Consider the following 16,450-nt stretch of genomic DNA (forward strand, 5'->3'; position numbering starts at 1 on the left):
TATATTTATGCAATTTTGATTCTGAATTTTATTGAAGTATTATTGAATTTTAGGATGTTGCTACAGTATCTTTCCCGTTAAACCAGTATAATCTTAATAATACTTATAAGTATTATAATAATGTGTGTGTACTTATAAGTATTATTAAGATTATACTGGTTTAACTGGAAAGATTTATGTCACTATTAATAAAATTTCGTTTGATTTCTATCTAATATTATATTACATAATAATATAATAACTATTTATTTAAGTATTTAAGTTTCCTCTAGTTCTTTTTTGGTTAGATAAATGAAAATCTAGAATTTTATTTGGACTATTATCCATACAAATTTGTTTGTATTCTTCCAAGAAGTATTAAGTGAATTATATAATATTATTATTATATTATAAAAACACAATCATCTATAATTTAATCGTATAAAAATGTAATTAATATTATAGTTTATGAGACTCATTTAATATAGTTCATATTGATATTAATTGATAATATTCAATATTGAATATTACAAATGGCCTTTTTAAATGTTATTTACGCTGCTGTTATTTACACACACGAACACAAACACACACACACGCGCACACACACACAGACACACACACACACCCACATACACACACACACACACACACATACACATTCCTCTGTGAAGATAAATGGACGCAGGGACTCGGCACGTGTACGTTGAATAGGTTCCCAGAGGGGAGCGTTGAATAAAAAAGTTGTATAATCTTGGAGTGTGGCAGTGCCTGATCTACATAATGGTAAGGGACCGTCAAGGACGGGGCAAGTGGTCGGGGGTGGGGTGGTGGCCGTATGTGTGTGTGTGTGTGTGTGTGTGTGTGTGTGGCGGGGGGACAAAGTGTATGGCTCCGAGAAGGAGGGGTAAAAAAGGGAGGGAGGAGGGGAAGCTGACATCTGCCGCTCCTCTTCTCTGAGACCCCAGGGTGGATCATGTTGCCAGGTCCTGCTATTGACGTCTGGATTGCAGCCATCTGCGTCCTAACTGACGCACAATACGCGCCCGGTGGCTTTAAAAAGGGCGAAACGGCGAGCATCCATTCAGAAAAGTCTCGAGGAAGGACTTCAGGGAATGCAACTTGCTCTTTCTTAACCCTGAGACGTTTCAGCAAATCGACACACAGCTACTTTAACTGGACGTCAACCGCACCATGCCAAAGGGTTTCCTAATAAAACGCTCCAAAAAGGTCGGAGCTGTATCCTACAGAGTGCGGGACCAGGATGAGTCGACTCCGAATGTTCTCCCGAGTCCAGGCCTTCACTATTTCCGCGGTGAATCTCTTCCCTCCGTCATTGTTCAACGGACTCTGAACCGAATGTGTTTGGGAGGTTTGCCTGAATCATTCTGCTCTCCATCGCTCAGTCCGACTCGTCCAGACGCCGAGGGTTACGCAGACCAATATCCATCAACACACCACAATGATCAGGGTTCTGCTGATTTAGTAAGTCGGCCTGAGCTTTTCCTCGAGCCAGTTCTCGGTGGCTTTGCGGTTAACGGATCTCCGGTATCACCGAGTCTTCCTGAAACAAGCACAAAAGTCGACTCCATCACTAACTCTGCAAAACGACCCGCACCGAGATCAAACTCCAAAAGCAACCAATCCAAAAAGCACAAACCTTCTCAAGAGAGAAAAGCGGTTAGTCGAGACGAAGTTACCACCTCTCCTGTTCTAGGTCTGCGCATTAAGGAAGATCCTGTTGAAGACTCGAAGCAGAGAGCGAGTAGACATCTAGGTGAGTTCATCTGCCAGCTGTGTAAAGAGAGATACTCGGACCCTCTTAGTCTGGCGCACCACAAGTGCTCGCGTATTGTGCGCGTCGAGTACCGCTGCACCGAGTGCGACAAAACCTTCAGCTGCCCGGCAAACCTGGCGTCTCATCGGCGCTGGCATAAACCCAAAGGAGAAGAAAATCAACCAAGTACGATGAACGGATCGAGCGCCACGACTCAGTCTGAGAACTCCGACTCCGGCTCTGAGGATGAAGCGCTGTTCAGTTGCGCTCAGTGCGCCAAAAAGTTCCGGCGACAGGCTTACCTGAGGAAACACCTCGCTCTTCATGAACGGAAAGCTGCAGGTTTACGACAAGATCTCAACCTCTCAAGGCTGACCGAGTCTATCGTCCTGTCAAAGGAAGAGTCTCGGGAATTTTCCCGGAAACCTCCGAGTACAGCGCGAGCTACTAAAACGCCCGACGTGTTTCCGTGTCGGTTCTGTGCAGAAAATTTCTTCTCCTCACCAGGGCTGACGAGGCACATCAACAAACATCATCCGACAGAAAGCAGACAAATGATTTTACTCGCACACAACATTTAAGCACAGATGATTGAACTCGTGAACTGTGATTAATCCGAAAAAACAAAAAAAATGTAATTTATTTTATTAATACAAGATGTGAGTTGACTCATGAAAAAAAAAGTTGTAGTTTATAGACATTGTACATCTGTGTTTTGGATAAAGTTGTATTTATTTATTTATATATCATTTATTTATTGGTTTATTTATTAAATGTATTTATTTGATATTTGTACTTGGTGTTTTTTTTTTGTTTAGTTTTTTTTAAATTATTGTGGGGTGCCTACATTTGATCATTTTCTTGAACACATCTGAATCAGGTTGACATTGTTGTTAAACAAATGAATTATACTTTTCTAAACAATAAAATTCTATTCACCTGTAAGTCGCATGGTGTGGTAGTCAAACATTAATTTAACGAGATTTGTTTTAAATGTTGTCATCAAGTTTTGTTACATTTCAAATCAGAAGATAAAATCAGATGTTTATTTCACTGGTCTGGATTATATAGCCTGGAGAATTCTATTCATCCGGTCTTACTACATGTCTAAGCTAAGAGAGAGGACAGAAGACGCTAGAGAAGAACCAGGTCATATATCTTTAGTATTTTATGTTAACTAGCAGTTAAAACAGGTCACATTCAGGAAATTTGAGGCTATCAAACATGAGTGATTACCAAGTTCACTTTTTCAAAGCTTCTCATACCTTTGTCTAAAACTAGCAAACACCAAAAACACATCTCAGCACTACTTCTGTTCTAACAAGAACACAAGAACACTTGCAAAAAGATACTATACAACAACAAAAACAAAGACTAAAATTTTTAGAAGCAAAATACAAAAAAATCCAAACGTACAAGAAACTCAAATAACTTGATCATAAGCAAAAAGGTGATGTTACTGAAACACAAAATGCTCTAACGTTCATTACGTTGATTGCCAACTACTACTACTTCTACTACTACTACCAACAACAACAACAACAACAATAATAATAATAATAATAATAATAATAATAATAATAATAATAATAAAATGAGTTTTATTGCTTTATCAGTGTCCATCATTAGTTTGTAGTATGGAAAACTTATCTTTGTCTTTAAATGATGATAAACTTGATTTTTAACTTTGGTAGCGAAAAGGCAAATCATTGCAGCTAATGCAATTTTATATGCCCTTGCCGCAAAAATACACAGCACCTTATCCATAATGGTAGCCTACTTTGTTATCTAATCGTAAATCAAATCTAATGATTTGAACTGTTTAGTGGAATATCATAATATGGCATGTTACAGCTTGGATATATCTTAGTCTAGATACATAGACAAGTTAGATAAACAATGCATATAATCAGTATAACCAATTCCATTTGTGTCACAAATAATTAATTTGCAAAAAAACTACAGACCTTAATATGCTATGATTTAGATTTTATTATAAAAAATTACATGCAACAAATAAGACTTAAAGGAAGGATATTCTACTAGAGTGGTTATTCAGTAGCTCACACTGTTTGTACGTGTAAATTGTAAGTAATGTAAGTAAATTGTACATTTCCCTGTCAGTGGAGTGATACCCTCAAGAGAACACATATACGTATCATAATTTATTTGTATTATTTTTACACTATATCCAGGTGAAAGATGCATATTAATGGTGCATAATGTTCACCCTAAGGGAAAAGAATGGTACTTTTTTGAGAGTTTAGGGCTCTATCATGTGTATGTGTGTTTAAAAATCCCAACACTTTTTATGACCCTCTTGGAGGAATTGAGGCTTGAGTAGGGGCACTAGCAGGAGCTGAATGCTGGCCACTGTTCCACAGCCAGGGTCAAGCATGCATTAGTCCTTCTATAACTGAGACACAACCTATGGACCTTCTTTAAAAAAAGGCCCACCTTTTCCACTCAAAATGCACTTCCCCAGATATTTATTATATATATATATATATATATACATATATATATATACATATATATATATATATATATATATATATATATATATATATATATATAGTATATGTAGACATAGACATATATATATATACACATAGTTGTTCAACAAGAGAAAAGACTAATAATTAAATAAAAGTGACATAACTTAGTATTTTGAATATTGATCAGAGGATCGGGGTTCAAGGCCCAGCACAGCCAAGCTGCCACTGCTGGGACCTTGAGCAAGGCCCTCAACCCTCCTGCTCCAGGGGCACTGTATCATAGCTGCCCCTGCACTCTGACCCCAACCTCCTCAGTTGGGGTATGTGAAGAAAAGAATTCCACTATGCTGTAATGTATATGTGGCGATAATAACGGCTTCCATGCCCCGTTCTTCTTCAAAATAATAAAAAAGTTACAAATAATTAAAGATGTTCATCATGATTTCATACAGAATGTGCTTACTTTTCCCCTCAAAAAAGTCTTAATTTGTCTTTAAAAAAAGTCTTAAAAGTCTTTTTATACATCTAAATGAATTGTTCCATTCATTTTTAATGACAAGTAACCGATTTAACCTGGTCAAAACCATGGAGTGTATCATTCAAACACTGTTCAAGAGACAGGAATATAGGAAGGAAAAGGGAAAGATATGTACTAAAACTCCACAAAAAAACGTAACCCAAGCTCCAGATCAAAGCTCGGGACCTGAGAAGTGGAAACAGTGGGGTACATAAACCCTCAAAAATATTATGTACAATTTTCTAATACAGAAAGGGATTTTGACAGGTTAGGATAGGGAATGTTTATGGGACCTTTTATAATATCTCACATGACCCTTCTAATATATCACTCTTTAAGGGAAATTATGTAAAATTGAGATGTCACTCTTGCCTGTCTTCAAAACTTGAGAGCCCTGCATTTGTCTCCTGTGTCTACAAATAAATGTTTACATTGTCATAGCAATGTAGAAAAGAAATGAGGAAATGTTTCATTCAATTCTCTGCATCCAATTAAACATAAGCACAGAGATATAATTATAAGATAATCTAAGTGTTTGGAGTTAAATTAAAGTACAAGGGTTAATTTAATTCAGCTCTTTAATTCACTTGTTTGTGTATATTTATGTTTGTTGCTTCAGAAAATATTTCTAGCATTAGCTGCTTCTTGGCTTCAGACTGACTTCCCACAATTCTTTGCGCGTGTAGGTTCACACTGATGACCAAAATGGCGGACTCGGCGGTGAGTGTTCGATGAATCCCTGTTTTTATTTAGCTGAATTGGTGGCGTTAATTAGATCAATACTTAATTATGGTAAGTCGGATTTACGTTTGAACATGTTATTTCTTTATAGCCGGAACTTGTAGAAGGCTGTCGTCTTCCCGTGCTCAGAAAAAATCAAGAAAATGAAGACGAATGGCGTAAGTACTGTCTGTTAGCATGGATGCTAACAGGCTAGCTGCATAATAAAGCAACTGTCATGGCGGCGCACAGTGAAGCAGACACAAGCGGCTGTGAATGTAAACAAAACACCTGTATCGCGTACCTTAAACAGATTTAGACCCAAAATACAATCTGTACGAGGTGCCAATATTCTTTTAGGATTCCTGACATGAGAAAGTAAAAGCCGTTAATGAACATTATCTTTATGATCATAGTTATTTCATGTTACTGTTGTTTACTATTAACTTTGAACATACCTTTTGTTGAATTGGGGAAAAATAAAGTATTTCAATGTAATTGTTATTTAAAGAAAATCATTTCCGTTTTTTTTCTTTTCAGTATACACGCATATATGGTTAACGCTAGAAAAATCTACGATGTTGATTAATTCAAAATGAATACATGCAATACAGCTATTGTACATTCTTTATGTCTGGTTAATAAAGAGAGTGAGAGATATTCACTGTTTAAGGCTGTGGACTATGTGTCAGAAGGTTGTGGATTCAAACTATAGCATTGACAAGCTGCCATGGTTAAGAATGAATGTTTAATTAAGATAAGATATACCTTTATTCGTCCCACAATGGGGAAATTTCTCTGTTACAGCAGCAAAGAGAAAGAAATGCAAATATATAAAAGAATAGAGACATAATATAATATTCAGTATATACACCACACAATGTATAAATGCAGAGAAGAAGAAAAGAAACCACGAGTAAGTAGTTACGCTAACAGACATATTGCACACAGGTAATATTGCTTGTTTTTTTTTTTTAAATTTCTGTTATTGTACATGTTTAAAATACATTGTTATTGTTATAATTGAAGTTAAACAGTAATCTAGTGTGTAATTTTGGTTCACTGGGAGCAGCCTTGATTGTAAAGTCTGATAGCAGCAGGGAGAAAAGAGCGTCTGTATCGCTCCTTCAGACACTTAGGATGTAACAGTCGGTCAATAAAAGTGCAGCATGCACATTAACAAATGTAGGCCATTCAAATATTCTTAAGTCGCACCTAAGAAATCCTTTTATTTCTTTTCTGTTGCATTGTTGTACTACTTTGCCATCATTTGTTGTTGCTTTTCTAAAGCGCGCAGTGATCCATATTAGCAGTATAACAGGCACTGATGACAATCATTAATCTGCTTTCTTCTTGCTATAAGCTATCTAGTAACTGCTGATACCCATCAAAATCATTCAAGATTGTTCAGTATTTAAAATCCCAAATTTTTTTTTAAATTATTTATTTATTTTTTGATAATCCCATCTCTGATTCTGATTCTGAACTGATGCTGTCAAATCCGATTCCTTTTTAGCATTGGCGGAAATTCTCAGCGTCAAAGAGGTCCCTGGGAAAAAGCTCTACTATGTTCACTACATTGACTGTAAGTACATTTAAAAAGCATTTCTATATAACATATTTGACTAACTATGGTTGGAGGTGTTTCCAGTACAGTGCTTCCCTTTACAGACAGTAAAGGCAAATATACAGCGTATGCTATTCGGCCTGATTTTGCTGTTAGACAGACGTTGCACACTGTTATAGAATTTTATGGTTCATGAGTTAAGATTTGCAGGCTTTCAATTATAGCGAGCTCAGGTCTAAGACATAAAACTTTATTAGCAGGTTTTATCATTAGAGTGTCTGACATCCAGAACATGTCATCTTAAAATTCTTCTGAAATCACACAAAAACCGAGATTCTACATATTTCATACTGGAAAAACGTCTGTTATGCGCTGATGTTATGGACGTTATTGCACTAATGGACTATTACACAAACTATGCTCACTTGCACACTTGCTCTCTTTTTTTGCATTGCTGCTCACCATTGCCTTATCATTGTATATACCCACCTGATTTCTGTTTATAGTAACAGCAATATATTATACTAATAGCCATATATTTTGTTTATAGCACATACCATTCTGTATATTTCAGTTTATACTAGTAGCCATCTGCATATTATGTTCATAGTACATATTTATCTGTATATTATGTTCATAGCACATATATATTCACCTGTATATTATATTCATAGCACACACACATCTGTAAATTACTGTTTATAGCAATAGCCATATATTTTGTTACATCCTTCTGTAAATTTCAGTTATAATTATAGCCATCTGTATATTATGTTCATAGTACACACACATCTGTAAATCACTTCATATTACCATTTTATTTAACTTATCTAAGTCTAGTAAAAACTGTATATCCTGCACTTGCTGATATTGCACTCTGGTTAGACCTAAACTGCATTTCGTGGCCTTGTACTTGTACATGTGTAATGACAATAAAGTTGAATCTAATCTAATCGAATGTTATTGCAGGTAAATTGTCAGTTAAAGTGTTATATGAATATCACAGAGTAAATCTCAGATGCCCTGTCAGTGATAGCTGATGCACATTATCTGTTTTAAGTTAACAAGCGGTTGGATGAGTGGGTCACTCCAGAAAGGCTGGACATGAAAAAGCTTCAGTTTCCTAAGAAGGAGGCAAAGACACCCACAAAGAACGGCCTATCTGGCTCTCGGCCCAGCTCGCCAGAGCGAGACGTGGTAAGCGACATCGTATTAGATCACTGCTAACCCACTTTTTTTTTTGTAACCACTTTTTGAGCACCACTAACTTGGGGCCAGCTTTGGGGCTACATGTTGGCTTCTGATCTTAAAATGAAGTCGTCAAATTGTAGTCACCAAAATACTTTTTGGTATGTTACATTGTCCAGTTGCCAGTGTTTTCCTGTCTTGGTCTCTGTGGAGGCAAATGCATTTAAGCAATTTACAAAAATATCAGATTATCAAAGAAGAATAAACATGATTTGTACCCTTTAACTGTGCTCTCTTCCTTTCTGTTCAAATTCAGAGGAAGAGTCTAGATCTCACCGTTCAAACTGCTTCAGCACCTTCCAGAGGCAAAACCCTTCCCACACCGGTACAGCCAAACCTTGCCCATTCTACACTAAAACATCCTTTTCAATTAATGTGAGAAATAGGAATGGGCTCAATATAACATGGTGCAATAAAAACAATCCTGATGAAATATTTTCTTATCTCTTAACACATGATGTTGGTGGGAAGTCATTAATCTCACATGGTGACTTTGGCCTTGTTTTATTTGGGATCACGTGTAAAAGTGTTTTATGTAGTTTCATCATTGCTGTTGAGTTGGTGATCACAAGTGGTGTCTGAAGGGTCCGGATCGGGGCTACGGCTATGAATAAATTCTTTATAATAAAAAATATGAACTAGAATAAATAATAAAAACATGAAAAAACTGGGGGGAAAAACAGTATTAAACAGTATTAAAACTAACCCAGCATGAAAATGGATGTTTTCTCTATCATATCGAGTAAATGTTAATATGCTAATCTTAGATATCGTACACACACATAGTATTGAACATTTTTCGTATGTTGTAGCGTTACACAAGTAATAAATCAAGTTTTAAACAAATGTGTTTATCATTTAAATTGTGTTAAACAATTAAAAAAAAAAAGTATTTATCCCTTAGGATAATACTTTGTAGAACCACCTATGGGTAAAGATACAGCATTTTATGTTCAAGGAGCTATTCTTATGATCTTATTTCTGCTTTGCTTACAGAAGAGGAAAGCAGAGTCGGTCTCCTTAGCGTCACAAGTTTCTGTCGCAACATCAGTGCCTTCACTCCCGAGTTCAACAGAGGTCTCACAGGCGTCTGTGTTTCCCACAGTCCGGGAAACCTTCACCACCAAATCCAGAGATGAGCACGAGCACCTCACGTCCCTCACCACGGTAACTCTCTGCTCATATGCACTCTCTCTCTCTCTCTCTCTCTCTCTCTCTCTCTCTCTCTCTCTCTCTCTCTCTCTCTCTCTCTGTCTGTCTGTCTGTCTGTCTGTCTGTCTGTCTGTCTGTCTGTCTGTCTCTCTCTCTCTCTCTCTCTCTCTCTCTCTCTCTCTCTCTCTCTCTCTGTCTGTCTGTCTCTCTCTGTCTGTCTTTCTCTCTGTCTCTCTCTGTCTGTCTCTCTCTCTGTCTCTCTGTCTGTCTCTCTCTCTGTCCGTCTTTCTCTCTCTCTCTCTGTCTCTCTCTCTCTCTGTCTTTCTCTCTCTCTCTCTGTCTCTCTCTCTCTCTCTCTCTCTCTCTCTGTCTGTCTGTCTGTCTGTCTGTCTCTTTCTCTGTCACTCTCTCTCTCTCTCTCTCTCTCTCTCTCTCTGTCTGTCTGTCTGTCTGTCTGTCTGTCTGTCTGTCTCTCTCTGTGTCTGTCTCTCTCTGTGTCTGTCTCTCTCTCAGTTTACCCCTTCACTCTGACTCTACTTCAGCATCCACTCACTCCTGTGTTGTCTGTGTTGTGTTGAAATGAGTAGTGTGTCCGGACCCTTACATAACCTTTGACGTGACATATTGCAGTTTTCACTATCACTTATTTCAAATGAAGAGAAATGCTTTTTTTAAAAAAAACAATGAAGAAGAAAGTGAGTGTGTCTGTGCTTTGTCTTTTGTAGCAGAATGGCACAGCGCGTCGTATCCTTCCGTCTCAGCCTGGAAGGAAAAGGAAAAACTGTGGCACCGATGAGGTAAAGCAGGACTTCAGCCTTTTTTACTTCCATTCTTATTTCCTCATCAAACATAACTCTTAAATTAATTCCTTATTTTCCAATAACATATGTTTGCATGCCGTGTTTATTTTTGATCAGAAACATATTTCATATTCCTGTATGTTTTTTTTTTTTATTTATTCCCACCTAAAACATAGAGAGTATTACATTGTCATATCTTGTTCTATATGTATGTTCATCCATCTGGCAACACTGGTTTTTATACTCAACGTTTAAACGTTATAAAATCATCAGGATAACCATGAACAGATGCAGTTTAGGTTTAGATTAGACAGTTGAGTAGACACTCGAGCACCAGGAGAGGCTTAAACACACTGTTAAGCTGCTCGTGTCCATGCTCTGTAAAACCCACCTAGATCTAGCAAGTGAGTCCGTGACTCAACTCAGACATACAAAGGAATCAATTCAGAATAAAGCCCAAAAAATTATCTTTTCTATTTTACAGGAATTTTCCAGGTTTTTTTTTTCCCCAAACAAATTTCAAGCTAATAATTAATAAGCATAAGGCCGATTAAGGAAATTCACACATTCGCACATTTTCCAGTACCAAGGACAAAAAGTTGACTCTCAATTCACATATTTGATTCTGTGAATCTGTGATTCAGATTCTATGTTCACAAAGGCCTTAAAGTGACCTAGATGATAACTAAATCTGTTCCTGTGGCATCTTATCTTATTTTTTTCTAACACCGGAGCATTAAAAGACAAAGTAAATCCTGTTATTTATGCTCACATGGTTGTTACTGCACTGGTAATGCAGAAAAAAGTCATCTAGTAGAATAAATACTGATTTGTGATTCATTTACAAATTTTTTTTAAATAAAGGATTCATACATTTATGAAACGGTTATTTACAAAGTATAAGAACTCATTGAGTTTTGAGTAAACAGGACTTTTCTCCTTACGGGGAAGTGTGTAGAGAGTTTATCTGTGGTCATTCACATACACGTGCTACACATGTGCTAAGGACTAAGGTTAATAAACAGAAAATGCAGGAGGTTTCTCTTAAGAGTTCAATCTGTCATGCTCTAACCTTTCTTCCTCCTGTTTCAAATGCAAGTGTCCCGAAGCCTTTTGCAACCCCTTGTGTTTTTCTAATAGATGATAAAGGTATTCCAGTTTAACAGCCCTCGCAGTGCCAGTGTCTTTCTGCCGCCAGGAGAGGTCCGTCTCATTTATTTATCATTGTCTGTTTTGCTGTGTGGTAGTCAGAGGGTATTGAACAGGGCTCTGTAATAACATGATGGATCCACTAACATCAGGGGCTCGTTTGACTGTCATCAACCTTGAATTTAGGATTTTCACAATGAAACGTTTTCACTTTAAGGGTTAACATGTTCAAGAGCTAACAGGAAATAAACAGTTTACTCGTTTTAAGTAAAGTTTCTGAGAACCCTAAAGGATTTTATTCAGGTCAAACTGTGTCATGAACCTACAGGTCGGATATTTAGAGTTAAGCCTCTGAGTTAAATCTGAGTTTAGAGTTTTGAGTCAGGTTTCCTACGGTGTATTAAGTATTAATATGTGATGTGGTCACACTGTGCCATGTCAGGACTCGCAGGACAGTTCGGACGGTATCCCCACCGCTCCTCGCATGACCGGGAGTCTGGTCTCTGACCGCAGCCACGATGATATAATCACACGCATGAAGAACATCGACTGCATCGAGTTGGGCCGCCATCGACTCAAGCCCTGGTACTTTTCACCGTACCCGCAGGAGCTGACCACGCTGCCCATCCTCTACCTCTGCGAGTTCTGCCTCAAGTACCTCAAGAGCCTAAAGTGTCTGCAGAGGCATTTGGTATGTTTATACACCAAATATTTATCGATGAGGGGTTTAGTCTTGCTGTCGCTCTTGTTCTTTCTGTGTGCTAAAATGTTTCAACATTTGTTTATATTAAAATAAATTGCAAGCATGTTTAGCTTTCTAGATTTACTTCACAAGCCACAACGCAACAGTGTTTATTATATATTATTATTATTGTAAGGTCCTGAATATATTCTGCTGTTGAGACCGAGAGCCATTTCCTTTACGTGTGTAGTTTGTAGTAGAACTTGGATTCTAATTATATGGCTTTAACTTGTGTAGTTTTAGTCAGAGAAATTCTTTTAACTCTTTATTTTACTTGACTATTTACTCAGGTTTAGCGTGACATTGAGTCGGTGGTTTCTTACATAGTCATTGGGTAAATAATGTAATTAATGTGCTTTTGTCGCGAGCAGACGAAATGCAATCTCCGACATCCTCCAGGAAATGAAATCTACCGCAAAGGGACGATCTCGTTTTTTGAGATTGACGGCAGGAAAAACAAGGTAATTGTATTTCTTCGACGCCTTGTAATATCTCACTAAGTGAAACATAAGACTGACAGATTTTCTCAGCCAAACCAAATTGAATCCAGCATAAACTGCTGCCGTCTGGTTTACTCTTGATCAGTCCAGATTTGTTCAGTCATATCGGTTGTTGATATTAAAACAGACGTCGATGACAATATTCACATGACTTGGGTCTTAATCACCAACCAAGCAATTTTGTGATTTCCAAACTCGTTGCTTCATAGTTGTTTTTTATTTTATAATTATTGTATTCCCTTGTCTCTCGCTTTGTAGACATATTCGCAGAACTTATGTTTACTGGCAAAATGCTTTCTGGACCACAAAACCCTGTACTACGACACAGACCCCTTCCTCTTCTATGTAATGACTGAATATGACTCCAAGGGCTTCCATATCGTTGGCTACTTTTCTAAGGTAAGCTAAAAATGCTGATTATAATTACCGCACAGTCACAGTGATGCTAGCTAATTGTGAGCACACGTGCACGCAAAAGGACACCGACGTTTCCACCAAGTGTGTTAAACTGACCAAGCATGAGCACCGTTTAAAAAAAAAAAAAGATGAAGTAGATTGTCTTTGTGTCTTGGAGGATGCATGTCTTTGAGAGCTGTTGTGTGATAGTGATTTTTCTTTTAATATTTAAAGGAAAAAGAGTCGACCGAGGATTATAATGTGGCCTGTATTCTGACTTTACCACCATATCAGAGAAGAGGCTACGGCAAACTGCTGATTGAGTTCAGTAAGTTTCACAATTCAAGTGCCTGTCGTGCCATCAGTTACTCCTACAGTTCTAGTCTTTATTACATTCCATAATTTATTTCTCTGCAATCTAACACATCTTATTCAGTGTCTTTAGTCTCCTCTGTCAGCATGTACATGAGATATATGAAATTGCCCACATGTCCTGTCTGTCTGTTTCCCAGGTTATGAGCTTTCTAAGGTTGAAGGTAAGACGGGGACCCCGGAGAAGCCCCTGTCTGATCTGGGCCTGCTATCTTATCGCTCTTATTGGTCTCAGACCATTCTCGAGATCCTCATGGACCTTAAATCGGATAATGGAGAAAGACCACAAATCACCATCAAGTAAGCCCTGTTTTTCCTCTATTTGCTATACATTTTGAGAACCAGATCATACTAAACCCCTCGGCTTACGTAAAGAGTGACGCGTCGTCTTTACTTTGTTCATAGTGAAATTAGCGAGATAACCAGCGTAAAGAAAGAGGATGTAATATCAACCCTACAGTACCTCAACCTCATCAATTACTACAAGGTAATCATTAACACTCATTTAAAAATCTTTACAATATCATCTGACACAAAACACCTGCTGGTTTGTCTCCTTATTTACATTGAGTAGATAATACAGCCATAAACATTTTGTTTCTCATTATTCACTGTTTAGTCGATACTCACTGTTTAAATAGAAAAGCACCCAGTGAAAAAACTGTCCTGTGTGCATCTCGTGACTCTTATTCATTATTCATAACCTAGTTTCCTTTTGTAGTATTTGTATAGAAGTGTTTATGTGTAGAAGAGTAATGTTGGTCTGCTTTCGAGTCACTAAGGGCCTTTTTACACCTGGTCACTTCATGTGTTGTCTCTGATCCGATAGCTATCTGATTTGTTAAAACTGTTCCATTTACATTAGGCCAATAAATGCGTCTTGGCGAATCGGATATCAATCCGATCTTTCTACTCCCGCCCAAAATGCACATATACTGTATTTGACCTCATTTCCGGGATAACAAATGAAACACGCTTTGGTGTGTGCGGTTTTCAGAATGCAATAAAAAAGAAGCGGAAAATTGGTTACGACGGTTATGCTACAAAAAACAGCATTTACTGTTTGCTGCATTTTCTCTGGGGCAGCAGTGCATTTAAGACCCAATCAGACACCTGGGTGAAAGATCACTTGCGAGTGACGTATTTCTGTTTAGGAGGAGTATAGCGCTGACGTATGTGTCTTGAACAACCACATTCATTTACACCTGTCCAGTTTCATCTGAAATGCGTCCCAGACCTCCTCCTGAAGGGGTTTGAACAATCGGATTATATCCGTCTCGAAAACGTCTCGGAGGGCATTTAGACCTGGTCTTTGTACGATCGGATAGCTATCTGATCACAGAAAACGCATGAAATGACCAGGTGTAAAAAGTCACTTAGTCTTACGTTTCTTTCTCATGTTCTCTCAGGGTGCTTCTCCTTGCCACTGTCATGTCTAGCTTGTTCATTAGGGATCTAAATCTCCATCCATTAAATCAAATTGAATTAACACACCGGCTCTTCTCTGAACTCTTCTTCAGGGGCAGTACATTCTCACACTCTCGGAGGACATCGTAGAAGGTCACGAACGCGCCATGCAGAAACGACACCTCCGTATCGACCCTAAATGCCTGCATTTTACACCAAAAGACTGGAGCAAGAGGGGCAAGTGGTAAAGATGTACTACATCGCGACCTCTGGGACTGAAGCTTGGAGAACAACAAAGTTTAATAGACTACATTCCAAGCCTTGAGTCAATTTTTGGTCCTGATCATAGATGACTTAAAAAAAAAAAAAAAGCAAAAAAAATTTGTTACTGCCCTTTATTGTAGCGCTCATACTTATGTGACCATCAGTCATCAGATTTGTCCTCGTGCACCCATTTATGATTCTTTCTCAAATTGGTGTTTGAGCAAAGAAAGTGGATTTGCTTTTCGGAACTTCTTCAGATTCATCCACCTTCTCTTTCGATCTTCATCACTTGTCTTAACGATCGGTCCTGTTATTCATCCTCGCTTCGGGTCTCGACAAATCATTTCACAGGAAAAAAAACTCTTCGTCTCCCTCGCTCTTGTCAGATCAAGTGACTCTGTAACTCTATCACAGACCAGCACATCCACCTCCCTGTGGATTCTACGCACAAGCAACATCACGCTAAAGCTACCCTCATGTTTGTTCTTTGGTATTTGTACATAATATACACCATTTTCTCTCTTTTTTTTTTTTTTTTTTTTTTTTTTTTTTTTGTAAAGGATGTTTTTAAACTTGGTATTGCATCTCTGTGGGGGAATTTTAATAAAAACTGCATGGGGATGTCCGTAAAAAAAATAAGCCATGTCGAACTGTTAGAAGAATGTAAATTTGGATTCGTGTACAGCTGTCAATCTTTTTTTTTTTTTTTTTTTTTTTTAAATGTTTAAAAAGAACTGAATGTAAACCGTGAAACACTCGTGGCATAGTATTTTAATTTAAGGTAAAGACTATTTTCTGTAAAATCTCATCCATGATTAGAGATCTGTAACATGAAAGATTTCTATTAGTGTTTCTTCCCCAGTAATATTAACTATATCGATGACAAGGAGTTATTCCTGATCAGTTTTTTTTACGTAGTGGCATCAGTCGGTGGCAACTATTCAGTTCTCACCTATTTACACAGTTCACTCCCATAAGTGTCATGTAATTTCTATTTACAGTCTTTATTAAATGCCACAAGGTGGAACCACTTTAATTCGGTGTGTAATAGTCATTTCACTTCATGTATCTGTAATGTTCTCACACGTGAAATACCTCTGAATCTCATTCATTCAGTATGAAGCTTTCATCTTTAGCAGCTCCCGTTCGAGGTTACGAGTCATTCTTGATGTCGTCTGTGTCGTTCTGCAATAACAAACATTGTGCTAGTGACTCATATGGTTCTTTTTTCTGTTCTTTCACACATACTGTACATATACAGTTTTTTAATTCTGTTAAAGGTGCATTAGATGAGGTTAGCACTTTTTTTTTGTTTTCCTCCCTCCAAGATTAGGTCTCGTGATTTCTGATTTCTGCTCAGGC

The 16,450-nt window shown here is 37.7% G+C and overlaps 2 protein-coding genes across 5 annotated transcripts; both read left to right on the forward strand.

The window, feature by feature from the left end:
• The first annotated feature begins 956 nt into the window (after positions 1-956).
• On the forward strand, positions 957-2,369 carry LOC132841016 (insulinoma-associated protein 1-like). Its single transcript, XM_060863174.1, has one exon. The coding sequence runs from the start codon at positions 1,174-1,176 to the stop codon at positions 2,335-2,337; it is 1,164 nt and encodes a 387-aa protein (XP_060719157.1). The 5' UTR covers positions 957-1,173; the 3' UTR covers positions 2,338-2,369.
• Positions 2,370-5,420: 3,051 nt separating this feature from the next.
• Positions 5,421-16,124, forward strand: kat5b (K(lysine) acetyltransferase 5b). 4 transcript variants are annotated; one of them, XM_060862812.1, is made up of 15 exons: positions 5,421-5,491; positions 5,604-5,670; positions 7,008-7,076; positions 8,119-8,255; positions 8,563-8,631; positions 9,303-9,473; positions 10,184-10,255; positions 11,399-11,461; positions 11,850-12,098; positions 12,521-12,610; positions 12,908-13,048; positions 13,280-13,373; positions 13,558-13,717; positions 13,823-13,904; positions 14,938-16,124. In XM_060862812.1, the coding sequence occupies exons 1-15, from the start codon at positions 5,468-5,470 to the stop codon at positions 15,070-15,072; spliced, it is 1,623 nt and encodes a 540-aa protein (XP_060718795.1). In that variant the 5' UTR covers positions 5,421-5,467; the 3' UTR covers positions 15,073-16,124. The 4 variants fall into 4 exon arrangements, with proteins under 4 accessions (XP_060718795.1, XP_060718796.1, XP_060718797.1 ...); XM_060862813.1 differs by having other exon boundaries at positions 10,187-10,255; XM_060862814.1 differs by lacking the exon at positions 11,399-11,461.
• The last annotated feature ends 326 nt before the right edge of the window (positions 16,125-16,450 follow it).

This window comes from Tachysurus vachellii, chromosome 26 (assembly GCF_030014155.1).
Source record: "Tachysurus vachellii isolate PV-2020 chromosome 26, HZAU_Pvac_v1, whole genome shotgun sequence".
In the NCBI taxonomy this organism is placed as follows: domain Eukaryota; kingdom Metazoa; phylum Chordata; class Actinopteri; order Siluriformes; family Bagridae; genus Tachysurus; species Tachysurus vachellii.

Coding starts and splice junctions, on each gene's coding strand:
- kat5b (XM_060862812.1), top strand. CDS start 5,468: ATGACCAAAATGGCGGACTCGGCG. Junction 5,492..5,603: donor CCAAAATGGCGGACTCGGCG/GTGAGTGTTCGA, acceptor ATTTCTTTATAG/CCGGAACTTGTAGAAGGCTG. Junction 13,905..14,937: donor ACCTCATCAATTACTACAAG/GTAATCATTAAC, acceptor ACTCTTCTTCAG/GGGCAGTACATTCTCACACT.
- LOC132841016 (XM_060863174.1), top strand. CDS start 1,174: ATGCCAAAGGGTTTCCTAATAAAACGCTCCAAAAAGGTCGGAGCTGTA.